Source organism: Pelmatolapia mariae, linkage group LG17 (assembly GCF_036321145.2).
Source record: "Pelmatolapia mariae isolate MD_Pm_ZW linkage group LG17, Pm_UMD_F_2, whole genome shotgun sequence".
In the NCBI taxonomy this organism is placed as follows: Eukaryota; Metazoa; Chordata; class Actinopteri; order Cichliformes; family Cichlidae; genus Pelmatolapia; species Pelmatolapia mariae.
In genome coordinates this window covers 2347993-2374852 of record NC_086242.1, presented here as the reverse complement: position 1 = coordinate 2374852, position 26860 = coordinate 2347993, and the positions used below count along the sequence as shown (strand labels likewise).

Here is a 26860-nt window from a genome sequence, read left to right as displayed (position 1 = left end):
ATATTAAACTGGTGTTTATAATAGTGAGAACACCCTGCCCTATGCTAGGCAACATCTCCTTGAAAAAATCGTGGAGGGGCAGGATCATTTGGTCTGAGATGGCCAACCACATCCTCTAAATAAGAAAGAGTCACAAGCTCAAACTAGTCAAGACAGCAGAGCAAGGGATGGAGACAGAGGGGTCAGACTCAGGGGCAGAGATGGGAGCCTTTTCAATAAAAAAAAAAAGAAAAACACATAAAACATTAGGCAGTTTATGGGAGGCCTCCAAACAGCCAATTTGTGGAGCATGGCATTAATCTTTTCATGAAACGCTCCAGGAGCAACAAACACACGCGCAGCTCTCCCGTCCAGTCTGTGGCAGTCACGTAGCAACTGAGAAAAAATGTTCGCAGTAGAAGAAGAAAAGCCGGAAGCGCTGCGGATGTTTTGGAAAACAGTCGGCTCTGGGGTAGGGAAACTGAGCTGTGTAGGAATGTGACGTTTGCTCACATTTGACTTACTTTATGTCACTGAAACAATGACAGCGAACTCTTCAGACAGTAAGGTCGACATGTAGCGTGTACGGCTGCGGTTTGCTGTTTCTTCTTCGTGTACGAGATTAAATGAGCTAACGGTAACATTTAACTTTAGACTGCTGTGAGTTACGAGTTTAACACTCGGCTTAACTCGGCAATATTTTATAGTATTAGGACGCGTTTGAGAGAGTAAAATGTGTCGTTTAGTTGTTTAGTTTCGTTTTATGTCTCGGTGACGTGTTGCTTTAAATCAAGCTGGATTTTTTGTGTTTATATTCACCGGAAACGTTATTTCCTCTTTAACATTGCCTTCACAGGAAAATGCCTAAGAAGGCCAAAAAGAGGAAGCACAAGAAGTCGTCTTCGTCCTCAAGTGAAGAAGACGAGAGGGTAAGGTTACAGCGTTTGTGTACTGTAGTTGACTTTGCTGCTACATGACATGAATACTGTCCCGATTCTTAGATGTGGGGCTGAGAACAAACAACCAATACTCAGATCAAGTCCAGTCAAAACAATGATTTATTGAACACACGCGTGGGAGATGTATACAGTGTCATCCTCTGCATAGATCTCAACTAGGAAGCACACAGCATACTGTTTTTGTATATCAGGGTTCAGCCCCTTCATAAGCAGATATCATAACATGCATCAGTTGCAGTTAGTGACAGTTAGATACACTTCCTTTATTGACAATCTTCTGTAAGACTTAAAGAGCTGTCTTACACTCCAGGTGTTTCCTGCTGTTCTGTTCTCTTCATACTCATCTGTGGCACATCCTGAGTACATACTGTACTAACCTTTGCTGAGCAGGCACGTATGCAAGTTACAAGCAGAACGTTTCTTCTAAGGCCCTAAGCTTTGCACGTTCAATAGCTTCTAGGTTAATATGTCACTAATAAAAGCCCTATTGTATAAAAATATATTTTCCACAATACGTGTGTGTTAGTGAGAGGGAGATGGATGTAAGAGTGAAGCTGGACGAGTTTACATGCCTGGGTAAACCATCCAAATCGAGGGATAACGCACAAGAGAGGTGAAGAGAAAGTGCAGAGAGAGTAAGTTAGGAGAGTAAGTTTGAGTAAGAAATAAGATAAATAAAAGTAGTCCAAACTCATTTTGATTTAAAAGCCAAGGAAGCCATAAAAGTGGGTTTTCAAAGGGTTTTGAAAGTGTCCAATGTTGGAGAGGTCCTGATGTGAGGGGCAGTTTGTTCCACAGTTCAGGAGCAGTCACAGCAAAGGCTCGATCTCCTCTGTGCTTTAATCTGGACCTTGGGACAGCTAGGAGCATTTGATCTAACCCTAACCCTGATGACAGACTGACGCCAGAGTAAAGACTATTACAAAAGTCAAGGCGAGATGAAATGAAGGCATGAATGGCTCTCTCTCAAAGTCTCTGAAACAGAGGAATGGCTTCACTTTTGTGAGTGGAGATGAGTAAATGGTAAATGGCCTGTATTTGTATAGCGCTTTTCTAGTTCCTAAGGACCCCAAAGCGCTTTACACAACCTGTCATCCACCCATTCACGCACACATTCACACACTGGTGATGGCAAGCTACATTGTAGCCACAGCCACTCTGGGGCGCACTGACAGAGGCGAGGCTGCCGGACACTGGCGCGACCGGGCCCTCTGACCACCACCAGTAGGCAACGGGTGAAGTGTCTTGCCCAAGGACACAACGACCAAGACTGTCCAAGCCGGGGCTCGAACCGGCAACCTTCCGATCACAAGGCGAACTGCCAACTCTTGAGCCACGATCTCGTGAGTGTCAGGGATGATTTTTGACAGAAGTATAGCAACAAGACTGAAAGGGAAGGTTTACAAGATGATGAGAGAACTGCTGTGACGTGTGGTTTGGATACAGTGATTGATTGAGCCGTTTAATTGTCACTAAGAATGTTACACGTACATGCTGTGAAATAGGACCCCTCCTGACCGGGTTCGGGGGTTAGTATATATGTTGCACAAACATTAGGTTTGTGCAACGTATATACGTTCAGGGAGAGGTAGGATCTCTCCCTGACAATGAAATACACAATACATGAGGGAAGAGGAGGGGAGAAAAAAAGAACTTCACCCAGACTGAGATCCTGATGGGAGAGCAGTTTGAGTACATGTGTATGTGTGCGTGTGTGTGGATCATGTATTCGACTCGAGAAAGAGAGAGTGCCCTTTCACCTAGTTTTAAGCAAAAGTCAACAATCCTGAAGCCGACGCAGGTGACCGTAAGTAAGCAGGACGATGGGGCAGAGAGCCGTCTTGTAATCTGGAAGAATTTGTTGTTCCAACTTCGGCCCTGGAGCTTCCAGCTGGTGAGGGGAGGCAGCATGAAGATAGTGGGTGTTTGGGTTTGGTTTAGGGCGACAAAAACTGCATCCCAATTCCCAGTGGCACTAGGACAAGACAGGAGGCGTGGCTGGGGGTGCCAGAGTTAAAGGGTGCTAAGATTTTCATCGGAAGGGATAAGAATTGGGAAGAGTATATCAGAGAAACGGCTCAGGTTGAGCAGTTTGGAGACAAAATTGGTTTCGACACGTGCAGCATAACTAAGCACTACCATGCCAAAAACATTCAGAATAGGAGTGACAGGGCACTGGAATATTACAAAGTTTTCCTAAAAACAAAAAGTCCCTCATGTATAAAATATCAAGAAAAAATGCCAGTTTTTTATTGCTTTTATTTCAGCTGTAGTCTGCCTTAATTGTTGCATTTCACAAAATGTTTCCTGTTTTTTATGTTATCAGATATCCAGAGGACAAGATGCAACCAACAGTTACAAAACCGCCAAGAGGAAAGAAGTTTTAAAGAGTCAGAAAAGGTTTGATGGAATTTACATAACCATTTATTTATTTCTACGTTTTTTTAACTGCAAATTATTCATGTTTTTTATATTATTTAAAAAAAAAAGTTCTTACAGCATTGTTTCTTTTTGTTCTTCAAAATCTAGCTGTATAAAGCACAAGGAAAAATCATCTTCTTCTGTTAAAGATGACTCCCAAAGCACCCGGCAGATCAAAAAACCTGTCTACAGATTGGCAAAAACACAAGCAACAGAGCAGAAACCCATTAATAAGGACAGACAATATGCAAAATCCAAACCAGACTTTGTGGCATTCCATGGGGATCATTGCTCCAGTAAAGCAAAGAATTATGTTTCAGGGAAAGATAAAACTGTCACTGGAAGCGACATTGTGAAAAGAGGATACTCAAAACTCAGTGCAGGTGCAGTCCCTCAGAGAACAGAAACGAAGTGTAAAGGTGGGTTCGATGAAAAGTCTTCCCAGGGGAGCCAGTCCAAATTAAACAAGCCTCGAGTGGTTCCCAGTTTAGTTTCTGCTGAAGTGAAAGAACCGAGGCAGGATGTGCAGAAGAGGAACTGCAGAACTGAGGAACCACGGAGGACTGGAAATCACAGCAGCACTTCCAAGACCAGCAAACCTACCTCCTCCACCTCTGGTATAGAGATGTGTCAAAAGCATGAAAAAAATGAGTTAAAGCCCCAAAGAAGTTTGTATAAAGATGATGCAAACATGTCTTCTGCCTCCATCGTAAAGAAGTCTTCCACTTCAGCCAAACACAGTGCCTCGGAAAGCAGCTCAAAGGTAAATTTCACATCAGTGTCACATGGAAAAGTAGTCGTTATCAATTCCAAAGCAAATAAATCCTGGCACCTTATCAAGAACCATTAGAATGTTTTATTAGGCTCAGATATAAATACACCAAGACATCATCTGCATATAGGGCCACTTTGTGGTCTTCTCCACTTATATGAGTACCTTTAATACTTTGTCTGTCTTAACCATTGTGCAAGTGGCTCTATATATAAGAAGAGGAGCAGACATTACAAATGCTTATCACTACACTGTTGATCTTCCCCGAGACTACTATATGCCTCCCTTCTTTATTGGCCTCAGAAATGTACTCAAATTGTACTTTTTGTGATATTAATATCACAACTCCCCTCATCCGTACATTTTTATAAGACGAGTAGTATGCCCTTTTGTAACCCGTTCTGATGCTGTAAGATATGTCTCCTTTAGTAGTACCATATGAGCGTTTCACGTTTTATTTTCGATAATATCTTACTTCTTTAACCGGACTTGAGATCCCTTTTACATTAAATGAGACCATCTTAATGTCCTGCATGATCGTATGGTGAAAATGTGCGAAATACTTTTCTTTAAACTTGTGCATGGACAGTTTCTCTCCCTCAGAACAAATAATGAACTCAAACATTGAACAAAAACAGAGATTAGGAAAAATAAAATAAAAACAAAAATAGTCCTTCCAAGAAGAAACAAGCCCTGCACGTCCTTGTGTTGGCCAGGTCCCAGTAGGGGGTAAGCCTCCCCCTCTTTGCTGAGGGAGGACCCTAGTAAATGTCCACACCCTAACAAGTTTGTGTCTAACATCCTGACTCAGGACCAAATTTTTGAACATGGTTATATATAAAAAACAAACAAACTCCACAGTTATTACAAAGAGAGAGAGAGAGAAAAGAGAAGTAAGAAACCGAGTTAACCACTCTACTAAGTAATGTGACCATAACCACGATGTAATATCAGATTTGTAAAACAATCTGAAATCTTCAGTCGTCAGTATCTCTCCTGAACACCCGAAGCTTCTCTCTGCAGCGGATGCGTTGGCTTTCTTGTGTATGATCAGGCGTCACTCCGGCTTGACGATCCGCTCTCTCGGTGTGGTGACCGCGCGCCGTGCGCCAAGCGGACGGCAACTGAATCTCTTCCTGCTGTCGGGTTGCTGTGGCTTTTAGCGCGGTGATATTCGTTGCGTCTTTTGAAGACCTCATTAGGGTAGTCGTGGTCCGCGAAAAAGCGTACCCTTCATCGAGCACCTCCTTCTTCTGCCATGCTCTCCGAAGAACCTCTTCTTTCGTATGGGAGCTCCCAAACTTCACAATGGATCGGGGCTTTTCGCGGTCAAAGCGATGTGCTCTTTCAATTCCAAATGTCTGGTCACTGGGAAAGCCCAGCGTGTTTTTCAATGAATTGTCCAAAAATGTAATTATGTCGGCCCTTTCTTAATCTTCACATATTCCACATATCCAAAGGTTGTCTCTGCGCGCTCGACCAGCCGCGCGTCTAGGCTAGCTTGACGTTCCGTCTCTTATTTAATGACGATGCCGCCTGTAGCGCCGTCTCAGTCTCTTCGATTCGTCCCTCTGCCTCTTCCACTCTGGCATCAACTCCTCTTAACTCACGTTTAATATCCGCCTATTGTTCGTTGTTGTCTTTTCTAAAGTCACGTAGCTCTTTCAGGATATTCAGGAGGGTGGGCTCAGCTGTATCCATGCCCTCTGTGGCTAACCTTAGTTCAGGAGAGTAGCTCCTATCCACGTGGCTTTTCTGTTTCCTCATCAGTCGGAGTTGTGACTTTCTTACTTCTTGTGACTACCCCCGTTTCCACGTTTAAAAGAAAGGGGTCGTTTAAACCATACAGGGAAAAAACAAAACAAAACAAAGCCTGCCGTTAAGAACCGGAAGTTCTTAACGATTAATTCTAGCAATGCAACGAACCCAAAGTTTTTCAGATCTTAAACCAAGGTTAAAATTTGATGCCAGGCCTTCTGGGTATGGCCAGCTCCTGCAGACACCTGATACCAACACTGACCAGGTAACATCACTCATTTAATGTTGATCCATGCTCAGTCATCTGGACCTAGCATCTTCAATGGGAGAAACGTTTCGTCACTCATCCAAGTGACTTCTTCAGTCTCAGCTGACTGCAGGTTTTCCCAACGTTATAAACAGTACATTTCCACAATAAACCAGCCCACTGAATGAACAATCATTCAGTGGGCTGGTTTCAGTTCATATTGTGCAGATGAACAGAATCAACCTTTTGGGATCACTCATTTAAAATAGTAAGAAAGAGTTGAAGGATAGATGTTTGTTTTTAAATGGATGGTTTTTCCACAGTTGCAAGTGGTTGAAGAGCTTCATCTTGCCCGCTCTGAGAAGAGGTTGGAGGTGAATGTCTTGAAGAGCTATGGGGAACTCACCGCTATGGACATAGATTGTCCCGAAGAAGGACCTGCAGGTACGTAAGCGTTGTCTCTTTCCTAAAGACGTCCCAATTTTGTACACTCATCATGTGTTCAATTTTAAATCACACTTTGAGGAGTTTTTGGTTATTGTTTCGAAATTTCAAGTCAAGTATGTCAACTTTCAACTCACCCATTCAAACATCTGAGTAAGTGACAAAATTGAAATAATAACCCCAACTTTCAACTTGTGGCAGAAGCAATTTAACACATCTAACCCACTCGTAACTTGATCCATAATTTGACTTTTTTTAATTAATCCTTGTGTGACACATAAAGATTACTATATAAGCATCTGATTTATATATTTTAACATCTGACTTATGGATTTAGTTATTAATCTAACAAAATGGATATCTGATAAGACAACTGAGACGCTCAGCTCAAGTTAGTCTCAAGTAGTTTCTGAAATCAAGTTTCCACAAAACAATTATGTGGAAAGTAATATTATTTTTTGTGTTATTTTATTTATTGTTTTGATAATTAAAAAATAAGCAAGAATTTTCTGAATACAATCCAATGTTATTTTTCTTCACAGGCAAAAAGTCGTCTCAGCAGGACCTAATCCTTGTTCTCGACACAAACATTCTCCTCAGTCACCTGGATTATGTGAAAAAGATCCGCTCTCATGGCCTCGGAGGTGTTTCACGCTATAATTTGCTATTAAAGCAGTAACTAATATTAACGTTTTTTTGTAGAATGATTTATAACATTTCATGTTGTTAAAATTTTTTCAGTCATGAGTTAAATGCTTAAGTTATCTTCAAGCAGTGTATTTAGCCTTTTATCTTGAAAATTGTCTCCATAGAACAGCGTATTGCATTTTTGCTTTCTCTAACATAACGTGTTTGGACTGTGAGGGGAGATTTAGTTTTCAGACTTTATGATCACGCATCTGCTCCCAAAAAATTATTTCATTTCAGGATCAATACAGTTACAAGAGAACTGAAGAGAAATCTTTAATTTAAAAAAATGTTATGATCACTTCCACATTTTCAGAATGTATTTTTATGGATAAACTAATCAGTACTGTCTGCTTGCTCTGTGTTTACTTCATGTTCTGTTAGGCCTGGGCTTCCCCATTATCCTCATCCCCTGGGTGGTGCTTCAGGAGATGGACTCCCTAAAAATGGGAAGAGGCCTGTCAGGCTCCGTGGCCCACCTGGCGACTCCTGCCATCTCTTATGTTTACATGTGTTTGAAGAGCCGGGAACCTCGCCTGTGGGGCCAATCTATGCAGCAGGCCGCAGAGAGCAGCAGTGAGTGGAAACTTTGTCTCTATTACACATCCATTAGCCCATATGAGAGCTGCCTGATAGGCTGTTGGGTGAATTGTTGACTTGATAAATAAATAAATGTCACCGTCACGCTCAACAACAGCGAGCACATAAAAACCTTCTATCCATTACAAAGGAATAGTCTTTTCAGTTTGTCACTCTGTTAAAGCAGGTACAGTCCTGATCAAAAGTTTAAGACCAGTTCAAAAATGGCAAAAACCCTATTTTGCATGGTTGGAGCTTAATAAGGTTCCAAGTAGAGCTTCAACATGCAACAAGAAGAAATGGGAGTGAGACAAAACATTTTTTTTGAGCAATTTATTGAAAACAACTGTTAAACTGAAACAGGCTGTTTTACAGCTGATCAAAAGTTTAGGACCACTTGCCTTTAAAAGGCCAAATCTGTGCAAAAATGGGGCTTCATTGTCCTTTTCTGTCAGGCAGTCACACTGTCATGATGCTCTGATGGTAAAGGAAAAAAAATCTTTCCCTCTTTAAACGTGGTCGGGTTGTTGAACTGCATAAGCAGGGTCTCTCGCAGCACGCTATCGCTGCTGAGCAGTAAGACGCAGTAAGACAGTCATTTGGAATTTCTTGATCCTGAGGGTTATGGAACAAAAACTCAAGTGGAAGACCCAAAAAATGTCACCAGCACTGAGCTGGAGGATCCAATCGGCTGTCCGTCGAGACACTGGACGATCCTCGACCCAAATTAAGGCCGTTACTGGTGCCGACTGCAGCCCCGTAACCATCAGACGGCGTCTGAGGCTGAAAGGCTTCAAGAACAAAAAGACGCCTTCAATGGCCTCGTCTCTTTAAACGCCACAGAACTGACTGTTTGGACTTTGCAAGAGAGCACCAAGCATGGGACACTGAAAGGTGGAAGAAAGGTTTTTTTTCTCTAATGAGAACAAATGTAACCTTGATGGTGCTGATGGTTTCCAACGTTACCAGCATGACAAGCAGATCCCACCTATGATGATTTGTGCCACAGTGGAGGAGGTGCCATAATTTCTTCTTGTTGCATGATAAAACTCCACTTGGAACCTTGTTAACATCCAACCGTGCAAAATATGATTTTTTGCCATTTTTCAAGTGGTCTTAAACTTTTGGTCGGGACTGTATTTTGTCATTGCTTGACTCCTCTGCACAGACACTAGGTGGCACTAACGCTGAACTCTTTCTCAAGAAATTAGTCACCATAATATACATTGTAAATATCTCACGAGCACATTGTACCCGTGCATTCATTGCTATGTCGATATTTTGTTACATTTTAAACAAGATATGACAAAGGAGATGAGGAAGAAATATTTTGGGTTTATTTTGGAGCCTCTACGCCTTCAGTATCTCTTTTAAAACAGGCATGAAATCTCCATCTTGTGTTTTCATTGTTGAGTCTCCCTGGTCTTTAACAGGGGAAAGACACACTGTGTCCTTTTGTTTTTTGATGTCATGTCTGTACACATGAAATAAGCGTCATGTCTTGTCTTTCTGTCCCTTTCTGTCTTCCTGTCTGTCTCCCCTTGTATGCAGATGGCCTGACTGCTGAGAATAACGATGACAGAGTGCTGCAGTGCTGCCTGCAGTACCAGAGGCTGTACCCAGAGTGTGCTCTCACCTTATGCACGTGAGTTTTCCCTCCTCCCCCCCTACAGTAAACTGCTGCTGCTGCAGAGTGTGTCCTCTGCTGATAATGCACATGCATGTGACTGTGAGTGGGTCCAGCCAGATAGTTCCAGTTGGGATGAGAGAAAGAAAGCGAGGGCCAGACAGCTATTGGCAAAGAATAGATGTGCTGAGCACGGGAATGTGAGTTTAGTTTAGCAACTTATTGGCTCAGATTTTATGACGCAGCTATTTTGTTTTGTTTTCATCATTTTGACCTATTTCCATGCGCTGTTTCCTGCTGTAGTCATCGATTGTTTTGCTAAATCAAATTAGCGGGCAGACAGCGTTTCAGTGTTGCACAGTGAATTGATAATGAGTGTGGATGTCTGTGAAAATAAATAGTGTAAATGCAGTCTGCTTTATCACTGCCCCCTGATTAAAAACATGCTTCTATTCTGTCATCTTCAGCAATGATAAGAATCTGTGCAGTAAAGCCCTCCTGAGTGGGGTGAAGGCACTCTGCAAGACTGACTTGGAGGCAGAGGTTGGGAGATCCAGACATGGCCTTCAGATCACTGGAGACATTCAGGCTTCTGTGCCACTGTGCAGTAACCCTCAGGTCTCATCACCAACGCTGAGCACGAGGTGCCCACCAGTTCAGCCACATGGTCAAAAGAAAGCGGGCTTTTATGTGGGAGTCCTACAGAAAGGTGAGCTGGAGGTTCATGTGTTGCTTCATCATCATGCAGTAGTTAATGGCACATCCTATCTATGTACTAGGAATCCCCCGTAACACATGCACTTCCTGTTTTCCTTCCCTCCCTTCCTATATTAACTCTACACAAGAAGTACACTGAGTTAGTATTACAGATGTTCATTTCTAGTCATTTACTCATATGTGCTCTGTATCTACTGCCTAAAATCACTCAAACATATAAAATACTTGTATGTAACTGATCACAGACAACAAGCAGCTCCGTGAAGGAGACGAGGAGAGGACAGTTAGGGACCTCAGCGGATGCATTTCTGCATTAGAAGACTGTCTGAGGGAGGTGCTGTCTGAAGTTTTGCAAGTGGAGATGGAGGCTGCTTATGATGACCTCTGGCTACAGGTAAAATAAATAAATATGGGGAATTTCACATCACTGACACTAAAAACACAGGTTCATTAGTTAAATGTTAGGTTGTATCAATATGCTGTTATAATATAAGAAGTTACTTTAGATACAACAGGTAGATACATGCATGGGTACGGTGATTGATGAGCTCCTCGTAAGTGACGTGTTCATTCTGTAAATAAAACTGTAATGTAAGTAATTGTTTCATGATATCATTCTTTGCATTAACAGATTGTTTATTTAAAGCCACCGTGGACACTTCAGAATGTCTTACAGTGTATACAAAAGCACTGGATTGCTGTTTTTGGCCAACTTGTCCCACGGAGGAAGGAGCAAACTGTTTCAAAGCTCATCAAATTTTTCAACTCAGGTAAGCAGAAATATAGGTGAAAATATACTCTTATATACTCAGTGGATACGAATAGTGAGTCTGTTATTAGCCTTATTTTGGAGTCTTGTGTGCTGATTTGAAGATTTAACAGGCAGCATTGTTGTGAAGGACATCGCGTCTGTTTCTTGGATCTCGCAGGCTTGATAGAATCAGACATTCTAGATGAAAGCATGATGATGACAGTTTCATAGGAGCTGATGTCCATATTCCCCTGAGAGTAAACAGCAGAATTTAATGTGTATAAAGGCAAATACTATATAATTATTGTAGCTCTGTAGTCATTTCAATGTTATAAACTGAAGCTTCTGAGAGTCAGTTATGCAAAAAGTTACATTGTTAGGCGATGAAATGTCCAATTTCCGATACTCTGCATTATTTGTATAGAAAACGGTGCTTTCCCTGCACCTTGGCAGAGAGCGGTGGTGAAATACTGAGTCATCCCTCGAATGTAAGCCTTCCACCGTGGGGGTGTGATGTTGTCCGCCCTGCACTGTGCTAGAACCCTAAAGAACTGCGTGCAGAATCAGGTCATTTGCTAAAGTAGGAGACGGAAATGTGGGTCAGAAAGATGCTGAGTCGCCCACTGCAGCACTCTCGGGTCTTACTGCTGGATCCCCTTTGTGTATTCTTACAGTGCTGAATGTCTGTGTGTGCATGTGTGTATGTGTGCGTGTGTGTGTGTGTCTCTGTTTCTCATGCTCTGTGTCCACCTGTGTTTAGCTGCCCAATAATTTTTAATCCAGGCAAGAATGTTAATAGATTAAACAGTGTGGTTTTGCCCTTGCTGTGTGTTTGTGTGTGTGTTTGTGTATCCTTGGTTCGCATGCTTGATTTCTTGGTACCACGCAGCCTGGCTCTGTGCCAGGAAGCTGAGAGAAGGGCGAGGAGAAGGAGGAAGGGAAGGCTGGATGGACTGTATCTGAGGCTAAGAACAAATCTGAGAGTGGAAAAGTACTGCATGTGATTTTCTGGTGTCCCCTAAGAAGGCTGTGGGTGTGTGTGTGTGTGTGTGCCTGTGAGCGTGTATTCATATCTTTGTGGGGACCAAAAATTGGAAATTTACTATACTTGAGGGGACCAACAGCCGTTATGGGGACCAAAATCCTGGTCCCCAAAATGTGGTTTTAGTGTCAGGGTTACAGTTGGGTTGTGGTCAGGTTTAGGGTAAGAGTTAGGGAAAGCATTATGTCGATTAGATGTTTGTTTTTAGAAATAGCTGTGTTTGTGAGGACAGACTCTCTTCATAGACATCTGTAAGGTAACAATATTCTCATTGTTAGGGCTACAGCTGGAAATGGGAGGGTAAGCGTCCTGATAGATATGTAGCTGTTACTGTAAAGAATGCCTGTAAGAAAAGAATGCATATATATGAAAACATACTCTTCAAGATTCAAAGTGTTTATTGTCATATGTACAGAAGAAATAGCATTTCTCTGTGTGCTTAAATTCTTCCTTTGCTGTCCATACACAAATGCCAAGTTAGGTAAAGGATTTTTAAAAGAACAAGATAAATAAAGATAAAAATAAGGATAAAAAATAATGGAAGATAAATAAATAAGTACAAAATAAGTCAGGGAAGACAAGTGTGGAGATGTCGATGTAGATGGATGTACAAGGAGCTTAATGTGCAAAATGAACTTAGTGTGCAAAGTGTCTGATGTGCAAATTGCAGTTGAGGTAGGTCAGCTGTTCAGGAGTCTGACAGCAGTGGGGAAGAAGGAGCTGTTGAGTCGGGACGTTCTGGGTTTCACACTCCTAAACCTTCGTCTGTTGGGCAGAAGTGTGAACAGTCCGTGTTGGGTGTGTGTGGGGTCTTTGAGAATGGAGGCAGCGCTCCTCTGGACTCTGCGATGGTAGCTGCTCTGCAGAGAGGGCAGCGGAGTCTCTGACTCTGACCTTCATATTTATAGAAAATAATGTGTTTATTGTGTAAAATGTTGATGTGTTGTAAACCTTCTGTGTGTGGATGTATGTTTTCTTGGATTGTGCACAGTATGTGCACGTGCAAGCTCACTGTCAGTCTGCGCTTCTATAGGTTTCCACCTGACTATAACAGGAACACAGCAGCTCTGCAGCAGAGCTCACTTTCATAATAGTTCAGTTTTTGTTACGTGATGTAAAACAGAGTTCATTTAGCTTCATTTGATTTAGCACATTTTAGTTAGGTGAGATTAACCTTTATGTGCAGTCAGCTGATGGGCATACTGCATGCATGCGTGCGTGTGTGTGTTTTCCCAGGTGAAACGGTGGACCATGAAGCCATCTCAGAGGCCGTTCAAGATGCCAAAGAGCTTGTGAACGCTTTTTCGAGAAGTTCAAAGCGTGTTCCACGAGCCATCGCTGTACTGGACGACATTTTGAACAAGCTACGACCTCAGGTCAGCTCGAGCGCATTTGAAGACTTAATGGGTTTTTGTGTATGTTGGGACAGTTTGCAGCCACGTGAAGAGTCAATGATGTATCGTGGTTGTTGTGTCTGTTTGTGTCACGTATATTGTAAGGTAAGTATTTTAAAAGTCTGATAACGAGCTAAACATTACCCATTTTCTTATTAAACATAGCAATTTGAGTTTTTTTTGTTTGTTTGTTTTGAAACGTATTTTTCGTATTGTTTCTCAGCCAAATCTTCCTACGGGGGGAGAATCTCCCGCCTGCGACGTTGTCATGAATGACGATGACGATAACGAACACTCTCACCAGGAAGTGTGGGCCGTCTTTGAGAGGATCTGGTCTCACGTGTGTCAACTAAGGTGGGCGTGTTTGTTATTGGAGTGTTGGGATTATACTGCAGGTGCCATATTAGGATTACTTACTAGCACATATGCTTGGATTTATTTAAATAACTATGTCACCATCAGTTCAGAAGTTGGCGTATTCTGCTGCAGCACCGTACTATGATGATAGTATAAGAGCCAAGTGTTTCAAAGTGTGGAGGAATTACAAAATAGTCCACACATAGCGACGTGAAATCATTTGCCAGGACAAAAACACACTTTTTTATTTTGAAGTGTGTCTTGTTTTTCTTTCCGTTCTGCTGACCCCCTGAAATCTTTTGCTTTCTGTTTTGTTTTAGCTTGGAGGTGTTCAAAGCTCTGGGCTTTGACCCTCACACCAGGCAGTGCCTTCAGCCAGAGGGAGCTGCTCCACCACCACAGGACGCCTTGGCCTGCTTGCACAAACTGTCCTCCATGGTCTCGCAGCTGCTCCAAGCTTTCAGCAGGTATGTCGTGTCAGTTAAAAAAATACCGCTGGAGGCCCCTTCCTGTTGCTTCTTTAGATTTTAGGTGTGTGTGCGTCACAGTCACCGTTTCACAAATCTTATAGGTACATCTGGATCCGTGTCCTTCGGTAACCTCCACAGAGGGGTGTGATCTTGCTTAACCTGTCACGCTTTCCTTATGCTTTCACAGGTGTGTCTCACCTTTGCCTCAACAAGTAGCTTTTCGAAGAAGTCCTTTAAACGGCCACCCCTCTCCTTCCTGTGCGCATGTGTTTTATGCTGTCATTGCTCTCGGGCTTCATTTGGCACCGTAGCGCAGGCTGTAATCTCCTTGACCTTGTAGCTTTGCCTTATCACCTTTCCCATGACGCAACAGTCTGTGCGTCATGGGAAAGGAACTCTAAGAAAAATGTCTAGAATGCACTTCTTGTGCCTGCATTGTCAGCGTGTGGTACGTTCACATGTAAGAAGCGTGTTCTTATCACACTGGGAAAGACCCGAGTCAGTCTTTGGTTTGTTCTCACCTTTACATAACATGAATCATCACAGTCGTCTGCAGCGATGCGGCTGCAGTCACGTGCTTTTAATTTGTTTTCCATTCACTCGATTCCACTCATTCTGCTGTAGCAGGTGTGGGGAAAATTCAACAACAGCGCTTTTTCACGGAAGACATTTAAGTTAAGAATCGCCGATTTCCATTTGACCGCTTCCGTTTCCCAGAGTTGTGAATCGTAGCTCGGTGTCAACCTCATTAATCCCACCTCGCTTCTGTGCGTGGGACACAAAAAGTGACAATTATTTGTTATCTATTTCCCGGACAGCATTCAGTGTGACATTTGGGTCTCTTTGAGGGAAGGTAACAATAAACCGCTGCCATCCAAAGGACGAGGTGTCTCCTGATGTTCAGCCTGGTGTCAGATACACTCTGAGTTACAAAAACAGTGTAGAAAAGCTTTTGCTCTGCTAGTGACGCGGTGTTTGTGGTGACATAAAACAATCTGCTGTTGTTTTAAAGTATATGAAATTTCTCACAGTGCGATATCCTGAAAGCCCCTCAAACCATTTAACCCTCCGAGCTCGTCTGTTTTTATTGTTTTTGAATGGTGGGACTTCTTTACCAGATATTACATCACATCTAACATATGATCTGGTGAAGCTGCAGATAATATCGTCTGTACAAAAGCCTGCTGACACGTTGTGCCACAGCGGCGTCCTTTTCAAACACTCTGATAATCCTGCTTTCTCTCGAGTTTGCAGCTGCTGCGTCCGTGCGTACCCGTGGGCGTGTGAGGCTAATAAGAGCCACTTTAAGTAGATTAGTAAAGTAAACACACGGTGAATTCATCAGATGGGATACTGTCTGTAAAAATCTAAGAAGGACATACCAGAATATGCATAATGGCTGAATAACACGAGTGCTTTCAGTCAAGCGAAAAGCTGGAAACAAAAATGGGAACTTCTGTCAGACTGAGTGATATTGCTGTGAATGCATTTCCACATTAGTGTGAAGCATGTCGAGTCAGGTCACGATTAAAGACTCTTAAACTTGATGTCTGCCAGCATAACAAATATTATAAATATGAATCACTGCAGGATTTGCATTCCTGTGGATTATTATTAGCAGGAATCTGTGTGTTTGTGTGTAAATCTGCGGCAGTCCGTACGCATGCATGTGTGTCCTGGGCTGCACGAACATGGTTGCCTAGGAGACAGCCGGGCTCATTTTCATGTGTTTGAGCAGAGCTATGAGTCATTCCACGCACGCTATCGCGCCGTCTTCCTCTTTTTCATTTTTCTCATTCTGCAGACACTAGATATGGATAATTTAGGACACTGTCATTTCCTATCATTTTCTCCTATTTCCTATCCTTCCATCCTCATTGCTCTGCTGCCGTTCCTTGCTGTCTTCTTGTTTCTCGCTCTGCATTATCCCCGTGTGCGTCAGAGTAATGCAGTTAATGACAGTGCGGGTTTGCATTTTATTCAGATGCACGGTTGTGGATGAATGCGCGGATAAAACATGGAACTGCAAACTCATTTTGTCTGGCACAATTTTAATCTGAGCAAATTAGTGAAATCGCAGAAGAACATTAAACACCGGTTAAAACCATCTTCCAAATATTTGGTGGTCTGCCTTTGGCCATAAAATCAGTTCAAACCTGTCAGAGACGAGCGCTGGGTCTGGGCCTTTGGGTTGCGCACACAGTGTGTCTGGGGGGCTCTTTGTGATGGTTCGTGAACCCGAGCGTTTGTTTTTCCTTTTGATATTTAGCCTTTATTCAGATATTACATTGTCGAAATCATGTAACACGCTGTACAGGTCCAGGGACTCACTACTGAGTGTGCTTTATAGGCTGCCATCGTAAAATAGGGGTATGTGCTTGGGGTATAACAATATTTATGTGGGCGGTAATGTCAAAAGTTCCCAGACTGGAGGTAAAGTAATCATTGTAAGTGACTTGTGAGTGATTGGAAGGTTGTGGCAGAGCAGGGTAGAGGCTTCTTAGGTAAACGTAATCTTTGCTGTAGTTACTGTGGTTTCCTCTGGGTGCTCTGGTTTCCTTTCACAGCCATGTGAACGCATGCACGGTTAACTCGTGACACTAAATTGTCTGCATGTGTTGATGTGACAGTGCTGCTGCGTCTGTGTTAGCCCTGCGACGGACCGGTTACCTGTCTATGCTTCACCTGTCTTTAAAAGGGACAGACTCCAGGGCCCCCAACCCTGAGCTGGCTAATCAAAACTGAAATGTGTCGATCCCAGTGGGACTTTCTTGTAACACAGATCAGTTCTAACATTGTGTTTTTCTGTTTTCAGTGTCTTGTTATCAGCCCCCGGCTTAGAAGAAGTCCAGACACTGCTCAGCATCATCAACTCCAACAATGTCAGTGGCATATGACAGTTATTGGTACAAAATTAGATGCACTGGACTTTGCCATGCTAAGCTCTTCTTAATGTGCTGTTTTCTTTTAGCTCAGATAAACTGCTTTCTGTTTCAGATAGTAACTGAGAATTCCAGGTTAACAGCCAAAGACCTGCTCGACTGTTTTTCACAACCGGACTACAGGTAGGGAATATTCATCTACATAACATAACTGTATTTTTCTTGTTGTTGGAAAGAGTAAAAGTAAATGGCTGCTTTGAGGCTTGGTAAAAGTGTGATGTGGCTGCGCACATACTCAGTGATACGTGCCATTAGCTATAACCTCCTTCTTACCAGGTATTGTATTCAAGCATGTTCTCGAAATTCTTGCGCTCTTTGTTGCAGCGTGTCCAGGCGAGTAGCTGTTACATTGACTGTGTCATGCCAACATTTCCAAACAGTTGTGCAACTCATTGTTAATATATTTCCTTGGGGAAAAATCTGTTAGCCATACCTTAGCAACCACTAAGCTGCTAGCTTATAGGTGCAGTTAGCGTGTCCTTGTCAGTTGCAGAGCCATAACTACACGCGTCTCACAGGATGAAGCCTAAACAGGAGATCAGTGTTTAGTAACCCAGCGGCTTCATTTGAATCTTGGAGATGTAGCAGTGCTCCTGTACAGTCTCATAAAGTAAAAGAAGGGTCACAAGTGAATTGAGTTTTGTGTCACCTCATTAAGCTGCCTTTGGATTCAAGAGCTTATTTTAACCTGAGCTCTATCTCACTATTATCTATTGAGATGTAAATTTGAAGTAGGTCGGACTTTCAAGGAGCCTGATGAAGTGCTGAGCAAAGGGTTAAATTCAGGACTACGCACAGAGCAACCTCTGCCCTTGTTTTATATCGTGTAACGTGACACATGAGCTTTACATTTATGCTTTCTCTGAGATTATCTCATCAATCTTAAATAACCATCATAAACTGTTATAAAGGGAACATATTTTAGGATATAGATGTCATCATTACGTCACAGATTTTGGACTGTTTTTGTCTGCTTGTAACCTTCAACGTGGTTGAGAGTGTTTAAGCTGTGAGGCCTGTATGTGTCTTATACACACGTGCATTATTTTATCACTATGTCAGATGGTTTTATTCAACTTCTGCTTGTATTTTTAAAGTTTTAATAAACAGACTTTAATCTTACATGAAAACTCAGCCACACACACAGAAACAAGCAGAATCACTACACCCGTCAGTCCATTGTGATGTCAGCTGCCATGGAAACAAGCCACAGTTTTACGTATTCAACCGTCAGTTATTTGTTCTCTCCTAACACTGCTGTCTGACTCTCAAAAGGTTTCTCAGATCGTGACATCACTCCAGCTGTCACTGTTATTAGGATTGATTTTGTTTGTCTTCAGTCTATTGAACATTTATGGATGACTTCATATAGATCAGGGGAGGGCCGGTGTCCTGCAGGTTTTAGATCTCACCCTGGCTCAACACACCTGAATGAGATGATTAGTTCATTACCAGGCCTCTAGAGAACTGCAAGACATGGGGGGGTCATTTAGCCATTTAAATCAGCTGTGTTGGATCAAGGACACATCTAAAACCTGCAGGACACCGGCACCGAGTCCTGGAGTTCCCCACCCCTCATATAGATGATAATAATAATAATAATAATGATAATAATAATAACTTTATTTATAAAGCGCTTTCAAACAAAGCTATTTGAAACTAAAGAGATAAATAAAATAAAAGTGATACATGGCAATACAAGTAAAAACAGTAAAAATGTAAAAACTAAAAGCCATAGAATTAAGACCTGTAGGATAGGGTGAACAAATGTGTCTTCATCTTAGTTTTAAAAACCTCCACAGAGCATGCCTGCCTAATATCTTGAGGGAGGTTGTTCCATAGAAACGGGGCATGAAAAGAACAAGCACGCTCTCCAGTTGTCTTTTTTCTGGCTCTAGGAACTTTTAGAAGGCCAGAGTCCTGAGATCGGCGAGCACAGGATGGAACATAAAGGTGTAAAAGGTCGGAGAGGTATGAAGGTGCCAATCCGTTTAAAGCCTTGTAGGTGAGCAGCTGGATCTTAAAATCTGCTCGAACCTGACAAGGTAGCCAATGAAGAGATCTCAGTGCAGGGATAATGTGCTCAAATTTCCCAGTTCTTGTTAAAATGCGAGCAGCTGCATTTTGCACCATCTGTAGACCTCTAAAACTTTTCTTTGGTAGCCCAGAAAGAAGAGCATTACAATAATCAATACATGAAGACACAAATGCATGGACAAGAACCTCTGCAGTGTCGCTTGACAAAACTTGTCTCAAGGTTCAAGGTTCTTTTTTCGTCACATGCATAGTTATACAAGTATAACACACAGTGAAATGTAACCTGACACACTCCTCGACTTGTGCAAAAGGGGGGGGGGGGGACATTATATATAATATATACATTAGGTGAATGTGCAGTAGTAGCATGTATGCAGCAAGCAGGTGAATTCTGTACATGAAGTGAATTAAAAATAAGAATAGACAATCTGACTATTAGGTTAGGGCCCGGGGATAGAAGCTCCTCTTGAGTCTCTCTGTCCTTGCCCGGATGATGTGGAACCTTCTGCCGGATTGCAGAAGTTGGAACAGTTTGTTGCCAGGATGGGACGGGTCCTTCAGTATCTGCGCTGCTCTAGTCCGGCATCTCCCGGTGTAGGTGTCCTGAAGCGGGGGGAGAGCAATCCCGCAGCAGCGTTCTGCTGTATGGATCACTCTCTGAAGAGCTTTTTGGTCTTTAACACAGCTGTTCCCAAACCAGGATGTGATGTTCTGTGTGAGGATGCTCTCCACAGCGCCTGTACAGAAAATCCTGAGGATCTCTGGAGAGACCCTGAACTTCCTCAGTTGTCGTAGGTGGTACAGGCGCTGCCTAGCCTTTTTGGTCTGGACCTGAATGTGGGCAGACCATGTCAGGTCTGAGGAGATGTGGACACCGAGCTACTTGAAGGATTCGTCTGATTCTGGCTATTTTCCTTAAATGATAAAAGGCGGTTTTTGTTATCACTTTCACATGAGACTCAAAGGAAAGCACCATGTCGAACCACACGCTCAAGTTTTTTACCTTGTCCCTGCAATTTATGACACTATCATCAATTTTCAAGATGAGATTTTGGGACAAGTGCTGAAATTTCTGTGGTCGAGATGACTCGTTTTGTGCTTGATCTTGCTTATTGTGTCATCAGAGCTGAGAGCATTATCAGATGACTTTCCTGTATTTCAGTGACTTTCTTGCCTGGAATAATCATGTGAAGTCACATGTTTTATTTAGTGTTTAAAGACAGCATATGCCGTGTCACTTCCCAGAAGAGCTCTGCAGGCACTCGGCAGTCGCATCGTTCCGGCTTTTGTTGCCACAGATCACCGCTGACAGGCTCTTTGTTTTGATCCTAAATGTTTTATTTGTTACATTCGCCGTGAACCAATCTAGGACTTCACTTAGCGAGCGCATTGCCGGCAGTGTTAAATATTTGATTTCTTTGCTGAGCGCAGTGGTATTATGTCACGAGTTATATAAGGCTTTGGGGAGGCGCTGGTTTCAGCTGATAAGATTTTACCGTGTCAGGTTTAAAAAAAACGCGTTCTGTGTTGCTTATCATTCTCGATAACATACTTTTTATAATGCTATAAAACAAATTTAAAAATAATCAGTGATAGGTCTGTTACTCTGCACTGGCATAGAAGCACCAGGAATAAGGGTACTGCTTTCTGGTTTACTGTAGTAATGTTATTTGATATAGGAATGCCATTGTGTGTTTAGTAAGAAAGGATATTGTGCAAAGCTTGTGGGCAGTCACATGTGCTTCTGAAAGCCATCTAGATTTTGAACAAAGAGGCAAATTTTTGGCAGATTTTGAGCTGCTGGTACCGTGGGAGGATGCAATTGAGGAAGCATTTGAGTGCTAGTTGACTGATGCAGCTGTCACAGGGCCTTAACACAAACCAGTGACACACTCTGGGGCCTGATCAACCCTGCCAGGGCCTCCTTGGATGAGGGTGTCTAGTGATAATGGCCGAAACACCCAATGAATCCAAGGTCTACTACTGACAATGTGTCCCAAATTTTAGTATGATAATCTAGATCAGATCTCTAATCCCTAAAGCTAACCAAGGAAGGTAAAAATGGCAGATTATTTTGGGTAAAAGACCGAAACACCCTGTGAAGTTGAGGCACACGACGATGTGTCTCGCTGGTAAAGTTTCTGGGCTGCCTTTCCTCATAACAGCCATCCCTCAAGACTTTCTCCAATTATCAGGGATTGTAACTTCTAGTCCTGTTACTGAATGAATGTGATGTCCTGCGACTCAGCTCAGTTTGCCTTCTGTTAAAATCGACTCAGCTCCAAGAAATATTCAAATCCACACAGCCCTGCTTCTGCTCTTTCATTTATTTTTCCTGCAGTTGTTTGAAAACATCTGTTTTGTTTTCATGGAGTCATCGGTCTGATGATGATACCACACCTGGGTTATTTTTCACTCGCAGACGTGCCGTCAGGTTGATGCCCGATGGCTTTTAGTGCAGAGCAGCGTGGCTGTTGGTTACCGCAGCTGATAATCGAATGACTCAGTTATCACTGAATGCTTGTTCACGCATTAGCCACGTCCATGTTTAACTTTCATATCGTTTCTCACATAATACGGTGACTCACTCGACAGATTTAGCGGTGACTCCTTCTGGCGTCGTCTCATGTCATGAAATTTACACGTTAGTTTTATGTAACTCGGTCACACGGAGCATCCAGAGGGAAACGCCGCTCTGCCGTTTCGTAAGCCTGTGGGGAACAGCACATCGTTCAGCACAAGAAAGCCTCGGGCGTTACATTAGTTAATTTTCTGTTCATTATACTCGAGTGCTGAAGAGAAACTGCTTTGTGTCTGATAAGGCAGATCGGTCTCCTTCAGTAATAGAAGCTTTTATTTCGCCCTCTCATGCCTAATGTTATTGAAATATAAATCTTTGTTTTCATGTGTTGCATTAATTTGAACGCACCGCCTTCACTTGCTCTTTATGTTCATTGGACACTTTGAAAAATCTCCTTATCGATCAGTAATTAGAATTCTTTGTCCACATCACAGTGACAAAGAAAGATTTCTCTGTGCTTATTGGCAGGACCGGTGAGGGAAAAGGGAAAAATCAATATAAATGCAACCATTTTCGTCTTTATTGTTACTATTGTTATGCTTTTTGCTCAGATGCAAGATTCTAAATGTTCTTAGCGCCATCAGAGTCAGCTCGGGGATGGAATACAATCAGAGGCTTTCTGCTCCAGCTAATCACATGATGCTCTGCTTTAGAACATCTCACCATGCAGCACATCATCACGTGGTCCTATTTTCAGTTGAGTGCAAATCATTAGTGTCTCCCGGGGACATGCATTAACTACCTGTCAAACACATGTAGGCTGTTATGTAACACAGAGAAGCAGCACAGCAGCCCTTCCCTGTGTACACACTGTCGATGTGCGTCACTGACACTTGGACACTCTTTGACGTGACAAATGTGTCGCAGTAGTTTGTCAGTGTAAACACTTTGAGGGAAGCCTCTCTGTCCATGGCTCACTCTGGAATGCAAAACCAGCCCAGTTGCCACCAATCAGCACATCCTGGGAGCAGCCTGTACCCATTTCCACAGGCTCCAAAAACACACAGCTGCACCCTGGGGTGAGGGACGGGAAGTGGATGGATAGCAATCAGCAGATTCCTCTCCTTCTCTCCTTCCTGCAGTTGCACAATCATCCAGTGAAAACAAAGAAAAAAGGCCAACGAGCAACAAGCTTCCTCAGCGTCTCCACTGCTAAGCAGCTGTTGCCAAGATTTCAGCAGCCAGTTTGCATGTCTGTGCATGCTGAACCCTCGTTATGTGCGTTTGCAACTGCCTGGATGTACTGTACTGTAGTAGTGTTACCAAAAAAATTAGCTCAGCTGAGGGAAATGTGCTTAAAGAGCTGCCAGTGAAATCCAGAGCTTCTGGAAGCTGCCGTGTACACAGAAGCAGCATTGTCTGTTGTGAGTGCCGAGTGCGATCAGCACATCCAAAGTTCAGTTATCAAACTGTTAGTGTAGAAAAGTCTGGATTCATCCACACGGTGCCATGTTACGTTTCATTTTCAGGCATCAATTCAAGACGTGTTGATTATTTCAGGAAGGATGGAAAGACTTTCTAACTTCAGTCTTTCACAGTTTCAAAATTACAAACAGGAAAAAGAGCCTTAAGCAAACGTTCAGGCACCTCATGTGGTGTGTGCACGGCACCACTCTGTTAGGTAACTGTCACAGCTTTTAAAGGTTTTGAGTGCCTTCGGGTTATGTGGAGTTTTTGTAGGGTTTTTTGGGGGGTGGAGGGCTGCAGTGCAAAGACTGAAACTAGCCCACTGAATGAACAATATGAATGGTACTCATGGCCATTGATCAGTGGTCTTTGATCAATGGTTGCTGATCAATGATCATGACAATTTGCATATTAATAATCAAGGAACTGACCTCACAGCCCACTGTTCATTCAGTGGTGCTAGTGTCAGTCATTGTGCAAATGTCCTGTTTATAAGGTTGGAAACCTGCAGTCAGCTGAGACTGAAGAAGTCACCTGGATGATGATGAAACGTGCCGGTAGACTGAACGTGAAACGTTTAGCTGGTGGACGGCGAGGGCCGTGTCTAAACCTTTAGCTTTTGTTTCTAGAGATAACGCCTTGTGAATTATCAGGTTTGGTAGGATCGTCCGTATTGTTAGTCAGTCGGCAGTGTGATCAGAAGTGGTTAAACTATCGTTGTTTACCTACAAACCATTCTTCATCTCACCACTGAAATGTTCCCCGTGCCACTTGCTGCAACATCTTTACTCAGGACCCTTAGAAGCTCCTGTTGTTTAGTTCATCAGTCCACAGGCTTGTTTCGATGCTCATTTGCAGACTTGTAGTGCAGATTTTTATGGGGAGGTCACAGGAACAGACTTTTTCCAATGACTCTTCCATGAAGGTCATATTTATGCCGCAGATAAGAACGGTGCAACGCCATCCCTGACTGTGCTTCCAGGTCTTTTTAAGTGAAACAGATTTTCCTTTCTTGCTATCCTGTGAGCAGTTCTCTTGGAAAAGTGCTGCGATCTTCCAGATCTCAACTTGACCTCCGTTCCCATTGACGCGATCAGGCTTAAAACATTTCATTAGCCACAGGCTTTTTGGAGATTAGATCGTTGTCCGCTTTCAACTCCTTGTCGCACACTAAGAGACATTTCTGGAACAGGGGTTCTCAGGGTTTTATGTTTAAGTCGTTTTTTGCTGGTTTGTAGTTTGGTTTTTTGTCTTTTTGGGAGCTGACGCAGTCTCTAAGGGGATGGGGTTTAGGGGGATAACAGGAGGAGGGAAGCTGCAGAGAGGCATTGAAGACTGCAACTCTGCTTCCTGGTCCCAACTCTGGATAGTCACATTTTGGGGGTTTTAATAAATTTGGCCAGATTTCTAGAAATGAGAGCTGCTCCATCCAAAGTGGGATGGGTGGCATCTCTCCTGAGAGAAAAAGTGTCACACACAAGGTTCCTTTTGTAAAGCTTAGCCCATCTTAAACACTGTGTACTGGTGGAGTGTGCATTCCTGCGACCAAAGTAAAGTGCTTTACTTTTGACACCTTTCTGTTGAAATGTTCAATTCAATTTTATTTATACAGGCACTTTATATTGTAAGGTAGACCCTACAATAATAGATACAGAGAAAAACCCAACAATCATATGACCCCCTATGAGCAAGCACTTTGGCGACAGTGGGAAGGAAAAACTCCCTTTTAACAGGAAGAAACCTCCAGAACCAGGCTCAGGGAGGGGCGGGGCCATCTGCTGCGACCGGTTGGGGTGAGAGAAGGAAAACAGGATAAAGACATGCTGTGGAAGAGAGACAGAGATTAATAACAAGTATGATTCAGTGCAGAGAGGTCTATTAACACACAGTGAGTGAAGAAGAAACACCCAGTGCATCATGGGAATCCCCCAGCAGCCTACACCTGTTGCAGCATAACTAAGGGAGGATTCAGGGTCACCTGATCCTGGTGGATGTTCTGCACATCCTCCAGTTTCACAACACTGAACACTTATCTTATAACTCAAAATTCACTCATCGATCTGTTTTTCCATCCCAGCCTTTCAGTCTCCGTGTACTTTGTGTAAAAGCCAAACGACAGGAAAGTGTAGTTAAAGGGTTAATATATATAAGACTTTCTTGTGCCTCCGGATTATAAAAGATTATAAAGTAAAGAAGTCCACTTTAGTGGCTCTATTAGTGGATCTAATTAAACCATACAGGCAAAGGTGTGTGAGAGAGGTTGATGCCACTCCCTTCTCTGTACTCATGTCTTTCTGTTTTCTCGTATTCCCAGGGAGAAGCTCAGGGTGGGAGGGACCAAGTTAATGGAGCTTCAAGAGGCCTTGGAACACTGTGTTCAAGCTGCAGGTCAATACACGACATTCCCCACGTAGCACCGTCGTACCAGTGTCAGGAACGTTGCTCATCAACCAAACAGATTCCTCGACGTGACAGATTCTTAACTTGAACTCAAAGCTGTCGAGTTAAAGGCGCATGTGCTCGTGCTGTACCCGTTTCTGCCTTTGTTCTCCATCCATAAAGTTCATGTGACAGAGATAACGCTGTTTTCCGAAGGTTTGTTTAATGCTATAACAGCTGGTTTGTATAATTCAGCAAGTACAGATTTCATTATTCTCTAATAGCTTTGCACTTGTGTCCTGAATGAGTTTTGGATTTAAGGTGAAATTTAGTTTATAAATATTTAAATCTATTTTAAAAAAGCATATTATTTTGTTTAGAGTGATTAGTTAAATCACAAAACATATTTTTACTTGAAATATTTTTTTAATAAAAATAAAATATGTACCATTTGTTATTTAAAGGCCTGTATTTATTTAGGGGTTTGTTTTTAAATCATTTCTGATTACCTGACAGCTTCTTACAGAACTTAAACTGTTGACGTTGTTTAACTCACATCGATGCTGCTCTCATTCAGTATGAAGCTGGAGCCCGGACATAATTCTTTAATGTAGATTTTAGGCTGGCACAGCGATCAGGACAAAAACCCTTTCATGATAAACCAGCAGGTCAGTGAACAGATAGAAAAGGACTGTTTTCACCGCGAGGCCCAGGTTACATCTATAAAACAACACTATTGTTTTTCTTCTTACGAATGCTGAGATTGCTCAGTGCATTTTTTAGAGCCCATTTTGACATCGAAACTTATTATTGGCTAAAGTGACAAGTAAAGAACATATTTTTTATATGCAGTTTGTTTACTGTTGCTTGGTTTTGAATCACTAAAGAGACGCATCACGTTTTCTTTACCGAGGTAGCGTTCGCCCGTGCAGAGCGCTGCTGTGATCGTCAGCCCGAGCGTGGTCATGCGTGTGTGTGAAGGGTGACTAAGGGGATTATATGCCTGTGATGCCAGCAGACAGGCTTAGAATACACCTGCTGGTAGTGTGACACAAGGAGAGGCTGAAGCATCAGACACCATGCAGGGAGAGGTGGAAGATGGTGAAAGGATGGGTAATGAGGACCCCAACTTCCTGTCTCAGCTTAGTCATTTAGAAAAATGTACAGAGCATTTTTTTTTAGTGTTCTTTAATATACATTTAAACTCATGTAGCTGTCGAGGGACCTCGCTGTGACCTACGGTGACGTTATTTGTTTTTCTTTCATTCATTTTCTGTGTATCGAAGTTATAATTGTAAATGATCAGGTAA

The 26860-nt window shown here is 42.7% G+C and overlaps 1 protein-coding gene across 5 annotated transcripts; it reads left to right on the top strand.

Annotated features, from left to right (window-relative positions):
* Positions 1-414: 414 nt before the first annotated feature.
* Positions 415-25925, top strand: swt1 (SWT1 RNA endoribonuclease homolog). Of its 5 annotated transcripts, none has more exons than XM_063460505.1 (17): positions 415-451; positions 836-908; positions 3265-3338; positions 3468-4122; positions 6460-6580; positions 7123-7224; positions 7652-7843; positions 9398-9491; positions 9941-10182; positions 10436-10584; positions 10822-10960; positions 13220-13359; positions 13601-13731; positions 14055-14201; positions 17020-17086; positions 17202-17269; positions 25486-25925. In XM_063460505.1, the coding sequence occupies exons 2-17, from the start codon at positions 840-842 to the stop codon at positions 25583-25585; spliced, it is 2490 nt and encodes an 829-aa protein (XP_063316575.1). In that variant the 5' UTR covers positions 415-451; positions 836-839; the 3' UTR covers positions 25586-25925. The 5 variants fall into 5 exon arrangements, with proteins under 5 accessions (XP_063316575.1, XP_063316576.1, XP_063316574.1 ...); XM_063460506.1 differs by lacking the exon at positions 415-451 and adding an exon at positions 458-593; XM_063460504.1 differs by lacking the exon at positions 415-451 and adding an exon at positions 458-616.
* Positions 25926-26860: the final 935 nt, after the last annotated feature.